The sequence below is a fragment of the Orcinus orca genome, chromosome 16 (assembly GCF_937001465.1).
Source record: "Orcinus orca chromosome 16, mOrcOrc1.1, whole genome shotgun sequence".
Lineage (NCBI taxonomy): Eukaryota > Metazoa > Chordata > Mammalia > Artiodactyla > Delphinidae > Orcinus > Orcinus orca.
In genome coordinates this window covers 72,729,587-72,753,950 of record NC_064574.1, presented here as the reverse complement: position 1 = coordinate 72,753,950, position 24,364 = coordinate 72,729,587, and the positions used below count along the sequence as shown (strand labels likewise).

General features: G+C 49.2%; 1 protein-coding gene across 1 annotated transcript; it reads right to left on the bottom strand.

The window, feature by feature from the left end:
• Window positions 1-1,149: 1,149 nt before the first annotated feature.
• LOC101274336 (integrin alpha-D) lies at window positions 1,150-21,197 on the bottom strand. The gene is given in 28 exon segments (XM_004269015.3): window positions 1,150-1,278; window positions 1,741-1,851; window positions 2,108-2,209; window positions 2,332-2,445; window positions 2,737-2,771; window positions 4,017-4,129; window positions 4,238-4,317; window positions 4,430-4,543; window positions 6,367-6,508; window positions 6,745-6,859; window positions 7,842-7,999; window positions 8,119-8,249; window positions 8,934-9,143; window positions 9,232-9,372; window positions 9,523-9,665; window positions 9,776-9,905; window positions 11,193-11,266; window positions 11,470-11,620; window positions 11,720-11,796; window positions 11,799-11,833; window positions 14,244-14,389; window positions 15,133-15,224; window positions 15,227-15,265; window positions 18,462-18,570; window positions 18,696-18,766; window positions 18,902-19,005; window positions 20,995-21,100; window positions 21,191-21,197. Coding segments are annotated over 28 exon segments (2,964 nt in total). The 3' UTR covers window positions 1,150-1,164.
• Window positions 21,198-24,364: the final 3,167 nt, after the last annotated feature.

Below are 24,364 nucleotides of genomic sequence, written 5' to 3'. Positions count from 1 at the left end.
CCATGGGGACCACGGGGCGGGGCGTCCATGGCTAGAGCTGGGCTTGTGCACAAAGTGCAGTGGGCGCTCCACGTGCTCTTCCGGAGACCTTGACTTGGGAGGGACTCGAGGGAACAGCCTCGATGGACAGGTAGGAGATGGCCCCTCCTCTCTCACCTATTAATAATTAGGGCTCTAGGCTGTAAAGGGCTTTAATATACACTGACTTCTCACAGTAACTCTGGGAGCAAGGTCTAAATTTGGTTCCACCTTCTCCAGAGGAGGAATTTGAGATTCTCAGAGATTAAATGACTTAAATTCAGGCAGCTCGTCGGAGGCCCGGTGGAGACTCAGGGCTGCAGATCCTGAGGTACCACTCTTTTCCTGACACACATTCAGGGCCTCTGTGATTTCCCGCTGTCTAGAGACAATTGTGATTTCAAACACAGGATCTACAGCCCTCTGTGTAGATCTTCATGACCTAATTCTGGATTTGGAATATTTTGGTCATTCGCTATGACCACCTTTAATGGGTCTTCTGTATTAGTTGGGGGAAATTAGATGTTCCCTTTCTGGAAGCCTGGTTCTCCTAGTTTTGGGGGACCCCATTCAAGGGGGATGTTGGTTCAGACAAGCTCTGGACATTTCATTCACCTCCTAGGACAGTCAGCTCACTTGCCATTACCAAGGAGCCTGACGCCTAAGCTGAAACCCATGACCAACACACAAACACACACACACACACACACACACACACAGAACTTATTTTGCCCTCCTCTCCTTAAACTACTCACGGCACCATTAAGAAAAGATGCTCACAGGCCCCAGTCACCTGAGAAAGAGAGAACATTTTCTGTACCCACAAGCAGCCCCTCCCCCCTTACTAGAACAGCATTCAGGTCCCTAGATTAGAGCTCTTTCATACAAGGAAACTGTGTTATAAACATCCTCATTTAATGTGACAGTTCTTATACATATGAGAATTCATGCTGGCATCATGCCCGCTTCTGTAAAAAGTGGGTCATCGCTGAAGTCTGGTAGATATGTAAAAACATAAAAACCTTTCGATGCCTTGGGAAGATGACTTAGCACCTGGCAAGTTGCTCAGGCCAGTCCAGATCTACACAGAAGTTACTCCCATGGAAGTCAGCCCATGGGGGTACAGCTAAATGGGAAAGTGGATTCTTAGGACAAAGGCTGATTGGGGGCCTCACCGCTGAGATACTCCCCATTGAATGTGACAGTGTCTTCAGGGTTGTCACCCATCATTTCTTTGTATTGATGTTTGAAGAAGCCACACTGTGAGGGGAAATAAATCAGAAAATCTGGATCAGAGGGCAGGGTAGGAAGTTGGGAGTAGGAAGAAGCTGAGACAGAAGAAGGAAGCCAAACTGACTTGTATTTGTGTGCCAGAACACTTATGTGAACAACAGCTATCACGTACTGAGTGTCTTCTCTATGCCCAGCTCAGTAGCCGTACACACCATCCACAGCAGAAAAGCAAAGATTCTGCATACCCTGGCCTCATGTCTGTCTCATTTCAGTCACTCTATGATGTAGGCATTATTTCATTTCGAAAATGTTGAAAGGGCCTCAGGGAAGTTGAGCAACTTGCCTGACATTATACAGCGAGTCAGAGCGAAAATGTGTACCTGGACCTGCCTGACTTCACTGTCTGAGTTCTCCCTGCTATACCCTCCTGTCTGTGGGAGGGCTGGGGTTGGGTGCTGGTGGTGTCAAGAGTGTGATGAAAGCACTCACCTTGTACAGTGTAGCTGTGATGAGAGCCAGCAGCAGCAGTCCTCCCACAGAGCTGCTCACAATGAGGGGGATGGGGTTATAGACCTCATACTCTTCTAGCACCATCTCCACCTGATTTGGGGATCAGAAAGTATCAGGCTGTTCCAGACTCCTCCCAGTTTCCCAATCTTTAACTCCCTCCCTTTCTTCATCAGTCTCTGCTCCAAGGGGTGAGATACAGAAGCATTCATGGGCTTAGGAACAGTTGCCTGCCTAGGGACCTCCATCCTTCCTCCCTCCAGGCTTGCAAGCCCCCCACCCAGCATCACAGATTTAGCATCAGGAGCTCTCTGATCAGCCTGGTCACTGCCTACCACACGGTCACTACCTGGGCTCTCAAAAATGCCTCCTGTCCTTGAAGCTGGGAATACATGGATCTGTTTAAAATGATTTCAGCCACACTCACGACACATGTCTTCTTCTGCAAAGTCTACAAAAAAGAAGGGGAGGGCTGGGAACTAGCTCTGGGGAGGGCTTGGGGTTAGAGAAACACCCTGGCTTGAGGTGGGCACAGACACATCAGGCCCCACCTGAGTCTGGGAAGGGACACACCTGGCTGGCCCAACCGAAGCTGAGGTTGCCCTTCAGAATAAAGTCAAGTTCCTCCTGGACGCCAAAGGAGGGGATGTCACAGCAGAACCTCAGGCAGGCAGCAGTGGAGCAGTCCTGGGGACAGGAGAGGAATGAAACTGAGGCGGGTCTTCACTTAAGGAGGAACCACAAGAGAAAATGAAATCTATCACATTTGGGGTGGGGAATAGATGGACAATCCCCATCCTACCCCTTTCTCTCTCTGCTTCAGTTTTCCTACCTTAAAATCTTCCAGTTCTAAACCTCTTTTCAAATTTGAGTAAATCACTCAGCTTCTCCAGTCCTTGGAGAGGCATGTAGTATATGGCCATGGGCACAGCTCTGGAGCCAAACCACCTGGGTTTGATTCCTGGTTCTGCCACTTACCAGCTGAATGACAGGGGTAAAAACCTCTGGATTTCCTTGTTGGCAAAAAGGTGTATAACAGTAACTATATCGGGACCTCCCTGGTGGCGCAATGGTTAAGAATCTGCCTGCCAGTGCAGGGGACACGGGTTCGAGGCCTGGTCCAGGAGGATCCCACATGCCGCGGAGCAGTTAAGCCCGTGCACCACAACTACTGAGCCAGCGCTCTAGAGCCTGCAAGCCACCACTACTGAGCCCAGGAGCCACAACTACTGAGCCCACGTGCCACAGCTACTGAAGCCAGCGAGCCTGGGGCCTGTGCTCCGCAACGTTAGAAGCCACCACAATGAGAAGCCCGCGCACTGCAACGAAGAGTAGCCCCCGCTCGCCGCAACTAGAGGGAGCCCGTGCGCAGCAACGAAGACCCAACGCAGCCAAAAATAAATAAATAAATTTACAATAGCTATATCACAGAGCTAATAGAGTGGTTAAATAAATGTAAATACATGTAAAGTACTTAAAACAAGGCCTGGCATATCGTAAGTATATATGACTGTAAGCTCTTATTGTAAATTTCAGTGTTTTCCCGTGGATAGAAGGGGAAATTCACACATGGAATTTGGAAGGGCAATGACACTGCCTGAACCCCCTCTCTAGTTCCCCTAAAAATTGGCACAGCAGCAGCAGCAGCAAACTCTGTCCCATGGCAATATTATAAGCTTCTGATCAACTCTAAAGCCTCTGGAATTCAGCCAGGTGGGTGGGGCTCCTTGTCCTGCTCCCAGCCTGGCCCCTTCCCCAACCTTTAGAACCCAGAGCAGCAGCCCTACACTTGCCTTTCCTGTGGCCTGCTCAGCCCTGGGCTCTTAAAAACCGTCCCAACAGTTTCTCACATCTCTGCTGTCCTCTGAGTTTTGTGAGAACCTGACCTTCTCTTCACCCTGTGTGGTGACAGACCATATCCTGTTGGGCACAAGCTCCCCACTTCAGAGTGCTCAGAAAAGCCTCAGTCTTAATCTAGTAGCTTCAATTCAGCGTATTCGTGTTTAGCACAAAGGCTGGAACTGGCTTCATGTTAAAGGAAGCCTGCATCTTGGAGAGAGAGAAGAGGATACACAGTGGTGGCAAGGTATGTGTGTCCCACCAGCAGGTCAGTTCGTCAGAGAAGAACCAAGAATTGTGGGATATGGTGCTATGGTATAAATATATGGCTGGTCACAAGAATCGCCATGTGGGGAATCAGAGCGGCTAGCTTAGATACCCATCCTCAAAAGAGCAGGCTGGCCTGCAGGGCGAGGTACTAGGCTTGGAGGAAGGTCCAAGCTGATCACTGCTGATCACTGTGTAGACAGCATATTTCACTGGGAGCTCCAGCTGGAAGGTAGTGTTGTTGGATGTAGGCTTATTATTTTCACTAGAGGGAGACAGGGGTGAGTGGTTGGGAAGGAATCCAGGAGAGGAGTTTCTGGCTGGGACATGAAAAAGGAGAGCGAGGGACACACCATATGTGGTCGGGGCTCACCTGCTTGCACTGGCCCTCAAAAGCAGCTTATCTCCCAGGGTGGCCTTGTAGGAGACATCAAATGTGACTATGAAGGTGCCCTGAGGGAGGAAGAAAGAAGGGTTGGGGATAGGGAAGGCCATGGTGGAGTGAGGGAAGGAAATGGGCCAGGACGAGGGAGAAGAGTGATGAGGACTGGGGGGAAGCTCTGACCTTAGTGCCCCCTTGGAAGATGGGGTGGTTGATGCTACAGCTGCTGCTCCTCAGGCCCTCATTCCCAGTGGGCACTGCCTCACATGCCAGGCGCAGGGGACGCTGGTGGGGTTGCTTCCAGAGGAGGAGAAAGAATTTTTAAAAATTTACCCACATGTATATATGGGCTTGATGTATAACAGTGGTGGCATTGCAAAGCAGTAGGGGAAATGACAAGTTTTCAGTAAATGGTCCTGGGAAAATTGGCCCATACAAAACAAACAAACAAACAAATACTGGATCCCTACCTCACTCCATATATTAGAATAAATCCTGGCTGGATTAAAGACTCAAATGTGAAAAGGCAAAATTAGAAATCTTTTAGAAGATAATATAAGGGAATGTCTTTATATATAACCTTGGAGTAGGGATATATTTCTTAAACATTAAACACACATAAAACACTAAATACAAAGGAAATTTTTGATAAAAATCAACCACAACCAAATTAAGACCATCTATTTATTAAAAGATGCTATAAAGAGACTGAAAAGACAAGCAGTAGGAATGGAAAAGATATTTGAACACATATAACTGGAAGAGGACGAGTAACCAGAATATGCAAAGAGCTCTTACAACTCAATGAGAAAAAGATGGACAACTCAGTAGAAAAATAAGAAAAAGAGTTGGACAAGCACTTCCTAAAAGAAGAAATCCAAACAACCAAGAAGTCCAAATGAAAAGTTGCTCAACCTCATTAGAGAAATACAAATTAAAACTGCAAAGAAATATAGTTACTCACCCACCAGATCAACAAAAATTTAAAAGTCTGACAATGCCAAGTGTCAGGGTAGATGTAAAGCCACAGGAATTCTCATACATTGCTGATGGAAGTGTAAATACGTGAAAATGGTTTGGCTTTACTTATTAAAATTGAAGATACACATAGCCAATGATCCAACAATTCCACATGTGGTATATACTTTCCAAATATTTTGTGTAGGGGCACCAGGATACATGTTCAAGAATAGTCATGGCCAAAATCAGAAACAACTCAAATGACCATCGATCATCGAATGGGTAAATAAATTGTGATTGAGTCATGCAAAGGGATTCTAAATAGCAGTGAAAATATTCCAGAGCCACAAGCAACAACATGGATGAATTTCACAAGCATAACATTGAAGAAAAGAAGAAAGACATAAAAGAACATACAACATTGTTATCACTTATATTTGGAATCTAAAAAATGAAACAAACGAGTGAATATAACAAAACAGAAACAGACTCACAGATCTAGAGAATAAACTAGTGGTTACCAGTGGGGAGAGGAAGGGGGCAGGAGCAAGATACAGGTCGTGGTTTAAGAGGTACAAACTACTGTGTATAAAGTAGATAAGATACAAGGATATATTATACAGCACAGGGAATATAGCCGATATTTTATAATAATTTTAAATGGAGTATAATCTATAAAATATTGAACCACTATGTTGTACACCTGAAACTAATATAAGATTGTAAATCAACTATAATTTAAAACTTGCAGGAAAAAAGGAACATACAACATGTCTCCATTCATATAAAGTTCAAATATTGGCAAAACCCAACAGTATTGTCTAGAGATGTATTTATGGGTGGTAAAACTATAAAGATACAAGGAATTGATCATTGCAAAGTCAGAATAGTGATTACCTTTGGGAAGAGTGTGAGGTTAGGATGAGGGAAGGCACATAATGAAAGGGCTTCTGGAGGTGCTAGCAGTGCTTTACTTCTTGACCTGGATGTTAACTGCATACACTTTTGCTTAATAGTTAGTCATTAAACTATACATATGCCTTATGCACTTGTGTGTGTGTGTGTGTTTATATTTCATTATAGAAGAAATTAAGAGGAACCTATTATAAACCAGAGCAGGAGAACGGTCCCAGCCACTAGAGCCCAAGGGAGCTGTTTACCTAGATTCTTAACACTCGTCGATAGGACAGCCCTGCTGGATAGTAGAAGCTGATCACAGTTCCATAGGAATCCTCACCCTCATTCCACACGGTCACTGTCACATTGAGCTCCAGGGAGCTCCCCACCACCAGGGTCTGCAGGCTGAACAAGGAAGGACAAGACTGGGACAGAGACTCAAGGAAATAGATTGGAATTGAATCAGGGGTAGGGGCAGGGCTGTGGGAACTCACGAGCTACAGTCTGATAACCGTCCAATCAAAAGCATTTCTTTGTTAGAAGGAGAGCCAAAGGGAAACACAAGGACTTCTCATCCTATGAGGATGGGAGACCCAAAAGCTTGAGTGTCTGGCTATGAAAGGAGATAAGAGCTCACTCACCCTGAGAAGCTGAGGCTGACACTCAGGTCCCCTTGCCCACAGTTCTTCTCAAAGGGGAGCTGCAGCAAAACGGTATATTCTCTTCCCATCCATGTCTTAATCCATCTCCAATCCCCTCATTAGGAGCACTCATCGACATTGAGTATTAGCACCCACCCTGCACCCAGCACCGTGCTAAACACTGGCAAGTAGGGCAATGAGGGAGGGGCAGTTAGAATATAAAGGGAAGATAAGACAAGATCCTTGGCTTCAAGGAACAGAAAGCTTAGCTGAGGAGTCAAATCCAACACTCACTGGAACAACCATTCAACAAACATTATAGATTGTCAATGATGGGACAGGTTCTGGGTCAGGAAAGGTGGGAACTACAGGTGAATGAGACACGGTTCTTGCACTCAAGGAAGCTTCAATACCAAAGGAGCCACAGAAGTAGACACAGATTGCTATGAGTCCAGCGGGGAGGGGAAAATCCCAGACTCTGGGAATAGTGGCTAAGACCAGAAGGGAGAGGGAGGTTGGCACATTAATTAAAAAGGAGTTCCCTGGAGGTCCAGTGGTTAGGACTCTGCACTTTCTCTGCCAAGGGCCTGGGTTCAATCCCTGATGGGGGAAGTGAGATCCCACAAGCCACATGGCCAGGCCAAAAAAGAAAAGAAGTGTATGGCGTAGGGGGGAAGGGGACAAGGTGAGGCTGGAAAGGCAGAGAGGGACCAAATCATGGGGTCATTGTGGGCAAAACTTCTGGTCTTTATAAATGCAAGAAAGGGGCGGTTGAGGGGTGTTAAACAGTGTTTAGGACCAATCGCTGTAGTTCCCTGTGGAGAGTGCAGGGGGCGTGCAAGAATAGCCGTGGGCACAGCTCAGAGTGGGTGGGAAGGCGAAGCCGTGTCCTCGAGGAAGGCGGTGGAGAGAGCAGACCGCGGATGTGTCCTGGAGACAGAACCTAGAGGCCCGGGTGTGGGAAGAGGGAGGGAGGAGGACAGCTGGGTGGACATGGAGGTGAGATTTGGGTTCCTGGGCTCATTCTGTCCTGAGGATATAGGGCTGGGGGCCTCTCGGGGGCAGTGAGGGTCTGGGTCTACCAGGAGGAAACTCACCTAGCTGGTCCTGTGAGCTTTTGTGGATAGTGAGACAGACTGTGGCGTTCCCAGCTTCCAGGGCGGTGGGCAGCTCTTCCCAGCACTGGTACACAGACTTTGTCACCTCCGGGGGCATGAATCTCATAGCCACCTCCACGTTCAGCACCGGCAGGCTCCTGAGGGTGCATGAGGGGCTGAGGGCGGGCCTCTGGCCCCCAGAAGGAGAACAAGGGAGGGGGCAGCTTAGTGAATCAGACACAAGGGGCAGGCAAGGGGGGAGTAGGGGAGTTGTCACCTGAGCAGCAGCGCGTGCCCCTGGGCCCCGACGGCCAGGTCCACCAGTCCATCCTGGGTGAGGTCCTGACCCCCGCTCAGTGAATGCCCGAAATACTGGAGCCTAGGGGAGAGCTGGGAGCCTGCAATCCACTGGCCAGGGAAGGATAAAAGCAGTGTAAATCAAGGAAAGGGGATTGAAAGGTTGGGGAAGAAAGATTTGGAAAGGACACTGAGTAGAGAAGTTGAAGACCGGGGAGGAGGGGAGAGCAAGCAAAGTGAGGACCCCACAGTCCACAGGCAGAGAGGAGAGCACTTTGGGTCCAATGAGGACCACGAAGGTGCAGGCCAATGACAAAATCAAAGCGTAATGATGGGAGCATAATAGATTCATTTATTCATCGTTTACACGTTGATTCATAAATTACGTATGTTCATTCATAAATATTTGAGGAATGGAAGGCTTAGTGCTCTCACTGAGTTATCTTTACAAGAAGCCAACAGAATTTGCTCATCCTTTCATAGAAGGAAACCAGGGCTCACAGAGGCTAAATCGGTCACTTGTCTGAGGCCACACAGCTCACAGGGCTGGTCAGGCATTTGACCTGGGGCCTGTGATCCCTTAACTACTAAGCTGCCCACACACTCTGAAGTCTGGAGTCAAAGGAGAGAAAAGAGAATTGTGCTTAGCTGGGCCTGGGGAAATTCAGGAAGGTAAACCACTAAAAGGAGGGAGGGAATGGTCACTGCCGAGGCCGCTGACAGGAGGTGGCATCAGGTGAATCTACGACAGCGGGGAGGAGGCGAACAGAAGAGGCTGAAGCAGAGGGGCCTCACCTGGCTGTGGGCGGGGCTGATGCCCAGTCCCGAGGTTCCGTGAAACAGGTAGACAGCACCCCGGTTCTCCTGCTCTCCCGGGGCCCCGATGGCCACGTCCATCAGCCTGTCCCCGTTCACATCCCCCAGCACCGTCAGAGCTGCCCCAAAGCGGCCCCAGGGGTGGCCTTGCTCCCCTCGCAGGACAGCACCACACTGCCACTTAGCCCTCTGCAGAACAAAAACAGTGTCAGGTCCCACCCCAGGCGACCCCTCCACACCCAGACCCCACCCAGCCCGGGTCTCATCAGCCACTCACCCCCCGGGGAAAGGCGCACACGGACACCTGCCCACCCCGGCTCTGCTCATAGTAATGGGGGGCCCCGATGAGGACCAGGTCGGAGCTGCCATCTCTGTCCACGTCCACGGAGCTGAGGGAGGCCCCGAAGTAGGAGCCGATCTGGAGGGCAGAGCGGGGAGTCATCCTGCCTACCCCTGCACCCGCGCTGGGCCAGGTCCCCCCTCTCCCCAGATACCGGCCCCTCCCTCCTGGGTCCCGCACCCCCTTCATCTCCCTCTCTGCCCCTGGAGACCCTCCTCCACACCCAACCTGGGTCCCTGTGACTTCAGCCTTCAGCCTCCATTGCCCGGACACCTGCGTGAAGATGACAACCTTCCCGGTGTGCTGATGGCGGGGGGCCCCCAGGACCAGGCTGTGTACCCCCTTCCAAACGGCCAGCTCTGTGGAGTAACCTGAGGGGACCAGGCCTCAGCACAGAGGCTTCCACTCCCCACCCCCGGGCCCCTGCCCTTCCCAGGCAGCCCGTCTCCCGCCCGGCCCTCCGACCACAGCCTTGCCTCACCCAGGTAAGAGTCACTCATGTCCGTGTGCTCCTGAGACACGTGGATGAAGGTGGGGCTCCCATTTTCGGGGTACAGGAAGGCACCTCCAGACCAGCTGAAGCTCCCCACAGCCCCCAGAACTGGTCCATCCTGGGAGGAAAGGATTCCAGGGCTGAGCAGGTGAGAAGAAGAAGAAGACAGCCTATTTGGAAGCAATGGCTGCCACTGACTCCGCCCATCATGTGGAATTCTCTTTGCTCTTCCCTGGCTCTCACCAGCAGCCTCCGCGTCCCTGATTGCTACATCTCTCAGTCTGTCCCCACTGCCGCCATCACGGTCACCCCAGCGCCTCTCACCCACTGCCCTTCCTGCCTCCTAGCTTGCTTTCCTCTGTTTCATCTACTGCCCCAGAGTTGGGTTTCTTCCAACCCAAACGTGCAGCCACCACCCTGCTGGCAAACCAGGGAGGCTCACTGCCCGCAAGCTCCTGAGGGTGGCATTGAGGATCCTTCCCAATCGAGCCTGCGCAGTGACACTCTGTTCCAAAATACACCAAGCCTCTGGCCTGGACGCTCCTCTCTCCTCTTTCTGGGACGCAGCTCCTCTCTCTGGAAGAGTCAGCCTCTAAGTCAGCTCTGCGAGCTCTTCCTAGGCTCCCTCAGGGAGGGATTGGCATTTCCTCCTCTGAATGCTTATTGCCTTTTCAAACTTTTGCTTATGGCTAATTTAGGACATACACAACAGTCGAAAGAAATGTGTAATGAATCCGTAAGAACCCGTGACCCAGCGTCAGTGATTAACTCATGACAAACCTTGTTCCACGTCTACGTCCCCCTCAATTGCCCTCAAAGTTATTCCGAAGCAAATCTCTCTGGATATTTTGAAGACACATCTACTTTCAGACAATTGTCTGTGTATATTGTCACTTCTTTGGTCTGCACGGGCTGGTCTTTCCCATCTCTCCCACCCTCTCTCCGTGCTGCCCCTAGCTCACTCTGCTCCAGCTGTGCTGGCCCTTCTATCTCTCTCGTACAGTAACCTTGTTCCTGGCTCAGGACCTTTGCACTTGCTTTTTCCTCTACCTGGAGCAATCTCTCGCCATATTTTTCCAGGCCTCGCCCTTTCTCATCATTCAGCCTCAGCTGTTACTCCCTAGGCCTCCTCTGACACCTCTCTTTCTCTATCCCAATGCTTAGCACAACCTGAAAGTCTTTCGTTTGTTTGTCGTTTGTCACCGCCTCCCACTAGTTATGCGATCCAGGAGAGGAGGAACCTCTGCTATCCTGTTCTCTGTACCTACATACACTGCCTGTGTGTCTCTCCCGGACTAGATGGTGAGCTTGAGGACAGGGTCTGCGTTCTTGTTTATTCTGGTTCCCAGCTCCCAACACAGGGCTGGTGCCTGATACTCGTTAATCGAGCACACACTCCACTCACCGTCGTGAGGACGGAACTGAAGCCTCCTTGAGACATCTCATGCTGGAAGGAGCGACTTGTCTTTGACTGCGTTCCTGTGGGCAAACAGGTCAATCAGGCTCCCAGAGACCTTGAGACCATGAAGATTCAGAGCAGAAAGAGGAGAATGTGGTCTGGGGCTTGGGTTCTGGGGAACAATTTGGGGTGAGCTATGAGCAGGGATGAACCTTCAGGACTGAGGGGCACAACTGGGTCACGACTCTTTCAATCCCGAGACCCAAGGTCACTCCCCATTTACCCTCGACTGCAAAGATCTTCTCCTGCAGCTGCTTCTGGGTGTTGCTGAGTGCCGCAAAGTTGTCCACCTTGAACACGTGGTCCTCCAAAGGCACTGAGCCAATGATGTTCAGCTCTGTCCTGGCAGTGGGATCCTGGAAAGCATCTCCCACCTGTGGCAGAGAGGCAGCCGAGGAGGAGGAGCCCGCCAGCCCTTCTGCCTGGGGGAGGTGCAGGCTGAGTCTGGGGGAGCCATGAGGAAGGAGACGCACCCCAACAGCATAGCGGACGATGCGGGCTCTGTCTGCCTGGGGGATGACGTCGCTGTATTTCGGGGGGTCTTGGAAGTTTTATGGGCCCCATTCTTACTGTGAAATAGTTCTTTCCTATCGAGGAAGAAAAAGGGGGTGATTCTACTGAGATTCTGGGAAGAAATCATTTGCAGCACTAGAAGCTCCTCTGGAAAGACTGGGGAGTCCTGGCACCCTGAGACTCAGGTATGTTAAGACATGGATACATACTGACAATCATTAGTGAGACTGAGAACAAAGGTACTCATATTCCTTGTTCCTAAAGTTCCATCCACTCCAGAACCTCATTCCCAGGAGGCAACAAGGCAAGTCACTTCACCTCTCTGCGCCTTTGCTTCTCTCCATGCAAGATGAGAGCAATAATTGTACCATAGCTGGTCTCCAAAGATGGCCCCCAGTGAGCCACGCCCGGTTCCTTTCCCGTATTGAGCCCGGCCTGTGACTCCCTTTAATCAGCAACATGCAACAGAAGTGACCCTGTGCCAGTTATGGGCCTAAGAAACCTTGGTAGCTTTTGCACTTTGCGGAGCCCTGAGCCGCCATGAGAGAAGTCTAGCCAACCTGTTAGAGGCACCCCGTGGAGCGGCCACAGGAAGAGAGAGGCCCAGCCTCCCCAGCTGAGCCCAGCCTTCCAGCCAATCCTGCTAAGGCAGCAACCACGTGGATGAAGCTCTCATAGTCCAGCCTCAGGTGCCACGTGGCCACAGCCACGTGAAAGACCCCACCTGAGAAGAGCTGAGCCCCAGGATCATGAAAAGTAGTAACAAAAGGGGCGTTGTTTAAGCCACTAAATTTGGGAGTGGTTTGGCAGGCAGCAATAAATAACTGAGACAAATAGTATCAGGTTATCCTGAGGGTCAAATGAAGTGAAGCTTTTCCAACAGTGACTGGCCTACAGGTAAGCATTAATTCTATGGTAGCTATTACAAATGATTAAAAATGTAACATATATGTTCATGCAGTTCTACAAACTCAGAATAAACACACACACACACATATGCACCAAATAACATACACACACCAGATATAATACTGAAGCAACCTAAATGTCCCGTGTTAGGGAAGGGGTTTAGCAAATCATGACCCAGCCCCTTGGTGGAAAAGTACACAGCCATTTCAAAGGAAAACAATAAAAGCTATAGAGAAGCATGGAACAGGTTTATGGAACAGATGGAAAAAAATGGCAGGATGAAGATAGTTTCTGCCCTGATTGTGACTCTATAAAATATGTCTAAATAAAGACGAGGATGGAAATGACACTGTGCTTTTTGAGAGTAGGATTTATTTATTCATTTGTACTTATTCTTTCTTGTTGCCAAAATACTGCAAGATGGTTGGCTAGAGGAACTGTAGGTAATATTTCTTTTTTTTTTCCAAAACTTTCCTTAATGTTGTTGCCTTTTTGTCTTTTTTGTAATGAAACTTCTAAAAGAAAAAAAAACAACAACACAGCAACAACCCAGTCAGTGGCAGAGCTGGGCTTGGCTCTAGGGAGCAGGGAGGTGATGGGAGAGGATGGATTTTGATGAGAACTAACCATTGCCCACTGCTGGGAGGAGCTTTAGGGACTGGGAGAGATGCCTCTCCTGTGTGACCTTCAACTCAAGAGACAGAGGCTTTCTTCCTGGTTGTCCAGTCCCAACAGGTCAGTGTTCAAGGCAGAAAAGCCACCCCGAAGTAAAGAGAGTGCCTTTGGAGAGATCATCCCTTTTTCAATATTTCTCCAGCACCATCCCCAGGGCAGTGTCCAAGGGTGTGCAGGAAGTCAAGGATCCCAGACATTCTACCCAGTTTTTTCCCATGGGAACCATACATTCCACTGTGGTCCCACGACCTAAGCCATTTTCTTCCTGGACCACCTAGCCCCCAGTTCTGGGCAGGCACATGGTACATAGAGACTTGAGTGGATGAGGGATGAGAGGATGAAGGGATGAAGGGAGCTGAGTGGGGAGAAAGGCACAAAGAAGACACTTGGAAATAATTCCTGAGTCCCTTCCAGGGAGGTAAAGAGGAGCTGCACCATTTTTTGGATAAAATCCCCAACCATTTATCTCGCACTTCTTGTGCAGAAACACCTCACCCATGTTATCTCGCTTAATCCTTCTAACCAAGTTGTGAGTTTTTCCTCATTGGACAGTTTCCTGAGACTTAGAAAGAGTCAGTAACTCCAAGGGTGGCCCAGGTAGCTAGCGGAGAGCCAGGATGGGAACCGAGAAGCAAAGCCCGGGTGGGCTCAGGGTCCAGGCAAGCCAAAGCCAGGCAAAGGGGAAACACGCTGCAGAGGAGTCCCGCCCTAGATCAGGGGATGGCAATGAGCGATGGGACCAGAAACACTCCAGGGAGGACTCTGCCTGCAGCCCCCTCGCTCCCCTGTGAGCCCCTTTCCCCAGAGCCTCCCTCAGCCTCTAAGAAGGGCTGTGCAGACCCAGCAGTAGGTAGCAGTGAGGTAGCAGCTCATTCACAGGCAGCATGGGGCGGAGCTTACACCACTGTCTGGGTGCCTGTGGCTGTGAACGTCAGGCCACCCAGTTGGACGATGGGATCCACCAGGCTCTGAGGGCTCCGGCTGGTCTGAAATTGGCTGAAGGTGAAGTGGGTCTTCAGAAGGTTTGAGTATTGCATCAGCAAGAACTGTGAAGGCCAAGAAGAGGGCCCTGGGGCTCAGGAGTTGTTTTTTAGGAAGTTTTTTATTTTGGAATAATTTTGTATTTACAAACCATGCTCCGTGTGATTTTGAGGCCCAACAAATATATACTGAGACCCAGAAAAAAATAAATGGCCCCAAAAGAAAACCGGAAAATCAAAACCAAATAATGTTTCTTTCATAGTTTACAAAGAATAGCCTTGCCAACCACAATATTTGTTAAACTTAGATTTTTAAAAAAAATTTATAATACATGAAATCAATTTGTAGGTTATATTTCTTTGCTTCTCAAGAATTTGTGTATATATATATATATATATATACACACATATACACACACACACTGGTTACTGGGAAATAAAATAATAAGATAAAGAAATTGTGAGTTACATGGAAAACATAATAAAGAAATCATCATTTGGCCAAGTTACCTTCAGTCAAATATCACAGTAAGTTGATTTGATAATCCTTTCAATGTATTTAAACAGCAAAAACATTGTATTTCCTGTGGCATGCGGGGACATAGTACATGTGATGGGGGTACCTCCTCAGGTTAGGGCTCAAATCGGCCCTGCACTGGGACCATACCTTGACCTTGGACCCTGGCCTCCTCATGGCACAAGTCTACTGAGCCAGCCCCCAGCGATGCCAGGCCCCCTCCCAGGTTGGCCCTCCCAGAAGTAGACCCTCCCTGATCCCAGTCCCCAGGCCTCGGGGGCCCAGCCTTCACCAGTGTGTGGGTGCCCTTGAACTGGTCCATCACAGCTCTGACAAAGTTCTTCATCCGTTTAAAGTCATTTCGGTCAATGCTGCCAGAGCCGCCATCAGGAAGACAACGTCTATCTCTTGATGTGGACACTCTGCAGAGAGGGAGGGAGGAATCAGAAATGCATGGGCAGGTCCCAGCCACTTCCTGGGACCCAGAAACCCTTTCTGCTCCACAGAGCCAGGGGGCCGTCCTTGGCGTAGGGATGCCAAGGCCCCCTGGCCCACCCAGTTTCTGACACCCTCCAATGAGGAGGTCCAAATCTGTTGCCCAAGCCCCTTCTCTCTTCAGCAGAATCCCTGTTGCTCCCCTCCCTCCACAAGGCCTACAAAAGGGGAGGAAGAAGTAGAGGGTGGGGCCCGGGTGGGTTCCTAACTCATTTAGTCAACGAATATTTATTGAATACACCACCAGGGATACTGTGGGGCTCAGTGGAAGGCAATTTAGCCAAGCGGTTCAGAATGTGCATCCTGGAACCATGCCTGGGCTCGAATCCCACCTCTTCCCACCTCTTAGTGGGGAATGCAGGCAAGTTACATAACTTCACTGGGCTTCAGTTTTCCCCATCTGTAAAATGGGTGATAGTAGTGCCTACCACATGGGATTATTGCAAAGATAAAAAGAATGAATATGTACATAAAGTACTTAAGACAGGGCCTGGCACTCCATGAGGGGTAGCTGTTATCACCATCATCACCACATGCCAGGCATTGTTCTAGGCCCAAGGACACACCTGCAGCGGATGCTAAGGTGTGCCACCAAGACCTGCCCCCCACCAGGATGGAGGCGCTCATTCCCAGCTGCAGGAAGTTGGCTGTTGATGGCTTCCAGCAGAGTTCCTCCCTAAGTGTCACCCCACTCAAAAGGGAGGTGCCTTGCCCAAGGTCACCTCCTGCTCCTGCGGGCAACCCATATCCGGCCATGCTCTGAGCTCTCCGTGGGGCAGCTGAGGCCTCTCACAGTGCACCCTCTCCATCTGCCAAGTCCTGCTCCCCTCAGACTCTCATAAGGGTTGCTCCCGAGAACATTCCCAGGTGAGCCTCTAAGTCTATCTCTGGGGAAACCTGATTGAAGATCATAGCTTTAAAAAAGATCTCGTGGGCTTCCCTGGTGGCACAGTGGTTGAGAGTCCACCTGCCGATGCAGGGGACACGGATTCATGCCCTGGTCCGGGAAGATCCCACATGCCACGGAGCGGCTGGGCCCGTGAGCCATGGCCACTGAGCCTGCGCGTCCAGAGCCTGTGCTCTGCAACGGGAGATGCCACAGAAGTGAGAGGCCCGCATACGGCAAAAAACAAAAAACAAAACAAAAAGATCTCGTCCCTGCCCTTGTGGAGTCCACACCGTAATGGAAAGACACATCATACGTAAATGAACAAATAAAACATTTCAGGTTGTCCCCAGACTTACATAGGGGCTTGTGGCCTGCGTGCAAAATCCGGTTGATGCCTCCACCAGCACCCCACATCCTGTGTTGGTCCCAGGGTGCTGGGAGATCAGACCACCACAGCTATGAGGTGTGATGCTGAGCTGTGGTACCCTGCCTCAGGGCACTGAAGCAGAATGCCTTCTCCCATCTCCTCACTCCTCACCCATCCCACCTACTCAACCAACATCACCAGCACCCAGAAGAAATGGAAGATCACTTCCCTCCCTGCTTCCTTGAAGACCAGGAAATCCAGCCACCGACACAGCAGGCCGAGAAGCCCTCAGGTGCTCCCCTTCTCACCCTTGATCTGTCCCCGACAGCTGGGTAGCTGGCGTTCCCTGCCACCACGTCTTGTACTTGGGCCCACATTTTTAGCTGCATCACAAAACCACCCCCACATGCTCTCTCAGACTAGGCCTGGGGCCAGCACCCTCGCAATGTTACTTCTGTTTCTTGCTTCTTTTATTGCATCCACTGGGCTTCCCATTGCAGGCAGCTGGCTGTAGCTGAATGGCCTTCTGAAAAAGAACTGAGCCAATCAGGCAAGGTTGGCTCAAGCTCTGGGCTCTGCCACTTCCTAAAGTGGAAACTCACCTCTCTGAGCCTCAGTTTTCTCTATCAAATGGGGATCATCCTGGCCTCCACAAGGATCTTGAGAGGATGCTATAAGCTGATGCACACCCGGAACCCAGTACCCAGTACTGCCTGGCACACAGTTTTGCCAAATCTATTCAAACCTGCCTCGTCTGGACCAGTTTTACACATCTGTGTCCCATTTTCATCAAGCATCCCACCTCATGAGCCCCAGAAACATCTAGGAAAAGACATTTACCATCTAGTAAATGTCTGGCTGCACAGACATCCCAGGTGGGGCCTGGTACCCGCAAGAGTCTTTTCCACTCTCTCTGTCCCCTCTATAGACTCTGCTCTCACAATTTGATCTGGGGCCTCTTTCTGCTGCTGTTTTGCTTTCTGCTAAAAGCCCACCAAGGCTGGCATCATGGTTTCTCTGGTTCACATCATGCCTTGAGTGGTCCCTGGATCTCATTTGGGGCCCACTATTCCCTCTGATGCCACAGATGGGGCAGTTTATCTGTATCTTCCTCCTAGACGGAACACGTGGTCTTCAGCTAGAAAATCAGTCATAATGGCGATCACATACATGTGCCAGAAAGGAGCCTAAGCACTTTATGTGTATTAAATTTTCTAATCCTAATAGCCACCTTGATTATTAAGCTCCATTTTACCAATGAGGAAACTAAGGCACAGGGAAAGAAGCCACTTGCCCAAGGACACAGAAGATGAACTTGTAAAGACAGACTCTCAGAGAGAAGCCACGGCAGGGCCCCCAGTCACCATTCTCTGTGGATGACATCAGTGCTGCAAAACTGTGCCTCACACTCCCCATGGCTGGGTCATTTGCTCCCCTTGGAAGGGGAAGAGTGAGTCTGGGGGGCTCCTGGCAGTTCAGCAGTGAATGACCCAGGACTGCTTCCCTCTTGGATTCTTGGATCTATCGTCCTCACCACACATTTTCACCCCCCCAAGGCCCTTCCTCTGGAAACCAGGAGGCATCCCTGCACCTGTTGGCAAATGTAGGGCCCTCATGCCTCCTGCAAGAGCTGGACTCCCTCCTGCCCCATCAGAGCCATTACTGCTTGGCCGGCTTAGGGCTCCTGCCATGAGCTACCCCTCCTGCCAGGCCAGACCACGCTCCCAGCCCCTCCTGTGCTTGCTGAGGCCTCTGGGAAGGGACCTGCACACAGGAGGCCCAAGAGGCCGAGACCCAGGCTTCATGCTCTGCACGCATGAGCAGTGCCAGCACGTGCTCCACGTGGAACTGCTGTCTCTAGGGGACCTTAGGGTGGCGGGGACCGTCCAGGTGATCTGCAGGTGGGAGCCCAGCAGGAGGCAAGCGCCTTTTGCATACATGTTCTCCCCACAGGCTCTGTGCATGGTCGGGCCACAGGCCTGGGGACAGAGGCCTGTGTGGGCGAGGGGGCCCCCAGAACGCTTCCCTTCCTTCTCGCCCAGCCCCAGCCTCCTCTGGCCCCTGTTCCTCCCATGAGACCCTCCTGGGACCCAGAAACACTCACCAGCAGCCAGGAGAGATCGGTGGAGGCCACCAGGGACAGGCCCAAGGACGTGTTCACGGCCTCTGGGGGTGCTGAGAGGACAGACACACAGGGTCACACTCAAGGGCACACCCTCGTTTGGGGGGACAGTCCGAGCTGGAGGCTGAGATGGGGGCGGTCCGGTGTAGGAGGGTTGAAGGCCCTGATTCCTGGGGCGAGTCACTCACTATTCAGCAAGATGGGCCGACACAAGCCGGTGGCAGCCAGGCAGTCGTACAAACGTCCTGTTTTGTTGACTGCGACCACCTCCAGGGGGGCTCCCACCACGAGACTGGAGGCACAACCAGGACAGACAGGGGTTGGGGCACAAGGCGCTTCGGGTGAAGAAGTGTCACGGGGAAGTGAGACTTCGTGAGGGGAGCTCTTGGCTTTGGCCACATGTGAGGCTATTAAAAATCAGGGCCCGAGTCTAACCCATGCATGCTGAAAGGCTGCGCCAAGCTTTTTGTTTATTTGTTTGTGTATGTGTGTGTGTACACATAAATATATGTGTGTTTGTGTATGCAAATGGTTTGTGTGTGTGTGTGTGTGTGTGTGTGTGTGTGTGTGTTTTAACATTCACCCAAAATAATACTATTCAGAACAAAAACAGCATTTCCCAGCCACAGGTCAGCGCGATTTGTTTCCTAGGAGCCATCATTCAGAGCCACCCAAGAAACAGGTCGCCTCAAATAGAAAAAGCGGAAAAATGTCCCGAAGCCATAAGCTTTTGAAACCAAATAGATAATTCTGAAATTAATTGGACAATTTAAATATAAGATAAACAATTTAAATTGGACCATTTTAAGCAGCTGTATCAGAAGTCACCTCTATGTCTGCAGTCCTATAAATGCACCCATTTATTTGCAAAATTCCTTGAGAGGAGAAAATTTTTTAATTTGGAAAAATGTTCTCACTACCAACAACCTCGCTACTCAGATGAGGAAACTAGACAAATACTAGTGTACTTTAACTAATTAGCCAAGCAATTGTCATTTAACAAGATTCCTTCTAGAGAGTCATTTCTTTATGGAAACCTGAAATCCCTGTTTGTCTAAGGCTTGAGGATGAAACTGAATCAGATGCTGGAGATGTAGCCGTTTGGGACCTGCTGGCACAAATGTGTGAATCAGCTTTTAGTCTTAGACTATTGATCTGCATGTCTTTCTTCACCCCAACCCATTCCTTAGACGTGGGCTCAGTCTTCCCGTATTTGGGTAACAACTCAGCAGAAACGAGGAAAAACAGTAACTTTGTAGCAATCAGAATATCATCCAATATATATTATTTACTTTACTGTAAATACTGGTGAACAGCAGTCAATCAAGAGTTTTATATTCATTTTTTTAAAAAAATAGGGCCCCAACACAAATTGGTGGTGATGGTAAGTGGGACAGAGGCTCTCTTTGGATTTGTTCAGTGTTGTGTGATCGGGAGAGTCCCAAGGGAACCCACGTGAGAGGGGGCTGGAGAGGTTCTACATCTTGATGTAGGTGGTGTTTACCTGGGTACACACATATGAAAAATTCATTGAGTTGATTTGGGATTTGTGCATTTCAGTCTCTGTGTTATATTTCAACACAAACAAACAAAGAAAAAAAAAACTCTGGCTCCTGGCACTTGCTTCCACATTCCCAGCCTGCCAGCAGGGTGAGGAAGGAGGAGGGATGTACATTTAGAACTCAGTGACCTCTGTGTGCTCCCTCTTGGCCAAGTGAACTGTCCTGTGCTCTCAGGCTCATTGCCAATGCCACCTCCTCTGTGAAGTCTTCCTGGAATTCCTTCCTGGGTTTGAGGTCTCCCTTCTTCTGCCTCCCAGACTTTGGTTATGCTTGCATCACACTGTGACTTCAACTCCTTGGGTCCCTGTCTCTGGGACCCAAGAATTTGCACTTCTGGAGGGAGGGCAGGTACATAATTTGCTGGTCCCAGTGCAAAATAAAAATGCGGGGTCTCTTGTCATTGGAAAAAAGTGTTTCCCCCTTTCTTCTGCAGTGCCTCCCTCTCTGCCTGTCCTGGTGTTTCCTGTTTGCTATTTGGTGTCACACTCCTTCATGCACGGGGATCCTCACAGGGCCAGCACAGACCCTTAAGGACTGGGCAGGCTGGGCACGGCTGACCCTGTCCTTGCCCAGCTCATGCCAGGGGTCAGTAGTCAGTGGTGTCATGTACAGTCTCCTCGCCCTTGCTGCCCTTCCTCCAGGGAACCTCCTGGGCTGCCACATGCAGCCACCTGCCTGCAGGCCAAGGGGGTGGAGCTGGGGAAGTGGGCGGAGCCTACCTAGATCTGCCAAACTGGACCACGCTCTGCCCAAAGCCGGCTCCATCCTCTTGGAAGACCATGGGCTCCTCCACATCCAAATTGAATCCATGATAAGAAGCCAGGACTGAGGAATTTGGGAAGGGGAGGTGAAAGGGACAGTCAGAGAAGCCCCTTCTCCTCTGGACCCCTGACTTCTTGGGGTCTTGATACCCACCCTGCATAGCCTTGGTTCCCCATCTGCCCAGGAGAAGGGCATTCTTTCCTTCTTTGTTTCCTGGTTGCCTTCTGTGTGGCTCCCATCTCTCACCCTCCATCAAAAATAGTCAAATCACAATGCAACGGGCAACAATCCAGAGAAATGCCCCGTCATGGGCACTTCAAATACATCCACAGTCTGAAATTAGGCCAGTCACCTCCTGATAGCTTAGATCAGGAATGTCCTTTAAAGATAAAGTGACCGTACATTTACTGTCTGAACTGGGACCTTCTGAGAGTGGAAGGGGCACCATTAATAATTACACCAGGGATATTGGGACTGCCCCCAGGTCATCCACTTAAAAACTGTCGTGCCCCATCTTCTCGTTATGCAGAGACCCTGAGATCCAGATTGGGGAACAGACTTAGAATTCTGAGATTAATTATTTGTCATTATGTGTTCTCCATGTCCCCGTCCCTGGTGCCAGACTCTAGGAGGGCAAGGACTACTACATCTCTCTTGTCTTGGTGCCTGGGACAGTGCCTGGCCCTTAGCAGGGGACATGTATTTGCTGACTGACCCAGAACTGCACAGCAAGTCACTGGCACAGCCAGGAGTCCAATTCACTCTCACCAACCTTGACTCATCAACGTCCCCCTTCCCAAAGGCTAAGCTAGAAAGCCTCAGGGAAGACCCCCTACATTTCAAGGGCTTTTTCCAACCTCCCGCCCCCGGCATTTGTCAACCCCAAACACAATCCATTGTTTGGAACTGGGATGTTCAGAATCATTAATTGGTGTCAGGAGTGGGGTATGCTAGAAAGGCCCTGGCTCATGGTAACAGGTGGTTTAAGAAGAAAAAGGTAAAAGGGCAGGGAAAGACAAACCCTTGATCCCTGGATGGCATTCATCCTATGAAACTACAACTATGCTGCAATCTGTTACTAAAGGTAAAATTTACTAAATAAAGTTTAGAAATAATAGTAGCCCGACTCCCAGGGAGTTGGCTCTTGGATCTATACGGAAATGCAAAATAATAAGCATGCTAAACATACAGCCCCTTGATGATTATTATCCATAATAACTAAAATGAAATTAAAAGAAAGTGTGGGTTGGGCCTTGATGCTAAACCAACCTCAGATTTAGGTGAGTCTGAGCTATGGCCACTAGCCTCAAAGACATACCTCAAGGAAAAAATTGTGCAGGATGTTAAGAACAACAGGCCCGGGGAATTCCCTGGAGGTCCAGTAGTTAAAATTCCGTGCATTCACAGCAGGGGGCGCAGGGTCGATCCCTGGTTGGGGAAATAAGATCCCATCTGTATCTCCCAGGCCATTGCTAAATGGGTGGTAACATTTCAGACTGCTGGATTCGTCGTCAAAAACTCTGATCTGTCCATTATGCTAGAGAACCCCTGGTCCCTTTCCCTGTCTCTGGTTAACAACACAAGTTTGGAGAACTTTGCATCCAGGCTTTATGCAAAGAAAAGGACACAAAACAAGGGTCATAAAAAATTAAAAATTGAATTAAAAATAAAAGGAATAAAACTGCCTGTATTGTCTACATACCCCTAACATTTTGTTGGCCTTCATGACTGTCACATTTCCAGTTCTGAGCCATAGATTCAAATGGAAATTATCAGGAGGCATTCATGATTCAAAATTAGCTCCCTTTACTAGATTCCTACTTCCCTGGTTATGCATAAATGCAAATGAGGAACCTCTCCTTAACTACTGAAAATATTACAGAATCTGCTGCAATAGCAATAGCTGCCCAACAAAAATTCTTATACTTTCTGGCCAAAGTTGTGGAGGGTTTTTTCCCCAAAGTTGTTCTTGGTAATAGGATAGCCCTTGATTACCTTTTAGCTGAGGAATGAAGTATGTGTTCCATGGCCAACACCACCTGTTGCACCTGGATTGACACTTCTGGGAACGTTGACACCCAATTACATAAGATCACTGAGCAAGCCACTTGGCTTAAAAAGATGACTCCTTCAGCAGGGTCATCTTTGACTTATTTGACTTTGATTGGTTTGGGTCTTAGGAACCATAGTCCAAAGTGCGCTCCAGACACTGGGGATCATCCTGCTTATTTATAATCTTAACGCTCTCCGAGGTGCATTGTATTCTCTCAAAAGCTTTAAGTGCATGGTTACAGCTGCTAACCACCAAGCAAATGATCTCCCTAAGACTGGGACATCTAAAAAGGAAGAAAGAGAATGACTGACTTAAAGATTGTAAACTTGAAGCTGTGACCTGTAAATATCACAGGGATTAAGCAAAACTGTTATGACCTATGGACACTACACAAAGGACTGACAAAAATTGGAGAACTTCAGAGCAGTAGCTGAGAGTGGCACTAATGTCTTAAAATTTTTATCACATCTTTCAGCTAAGCATAGAGTCTGATCAAAAGGGGAGAATCATTAAAAAGGAACAACAGGCCCAAAATGGAGTCACTTGTGCTAAGCCCCACATCAACAAACCAAGACTTAATACCTAACCTAATAACAGTTTCAACATTTCCCAGAACGTAGTTTTAACCAGTTGGTCTGGAATTTTCTGGTCAGCACCAGTGAGGTGCCACACAGGCCCTTCCCATCCCCCAGAGGAAGACGAGGTAATCCACTCTCTGCCTAGAAAAGCCTTCCTTTCAGTACAGCTCCTCTCTACTTGCTAGATGGGATGTTGCCCAAATCATGAATGGTTCAGTAAAGACGATTAGATCTTTAAAACTTATTCAGTTGAGGGACTTCCCTGGTGGTCCAGTGGTTAAGACTCTGCACTCCCAATGCTGGGGGCTCAGGTTCAATCCTTGGTCAGGGAACAAGATCCCATGTGCTGCAACTAAGACCTGGTACAGCCAAATAAATATTTTAAAATAAATAAATAATAAAATTTATTCAGCTGAAAAAAATTTTTTTAAACAAGGGACAACAGAAAGTACCTCTAAGATCCCTGATCATGAAGAAGGTAGTCAATGTGAAGGAAGGGCAAAACCAAGCAACTAGTAAAACCAGGGAGTAGAGTGTGAAGGAGTTGTTCCATTTTGTGAATTGATATTATCAGCTTCCTGAGGAAACTTTACTAAAATGGATTGTGAGAGTAATTAATTTGGGGACTGGTCACTGGTTGAGTGCTGCAGAGTAGAAGAGCATGTCTGGGTTGATACAGGACACACAGCTCACTAT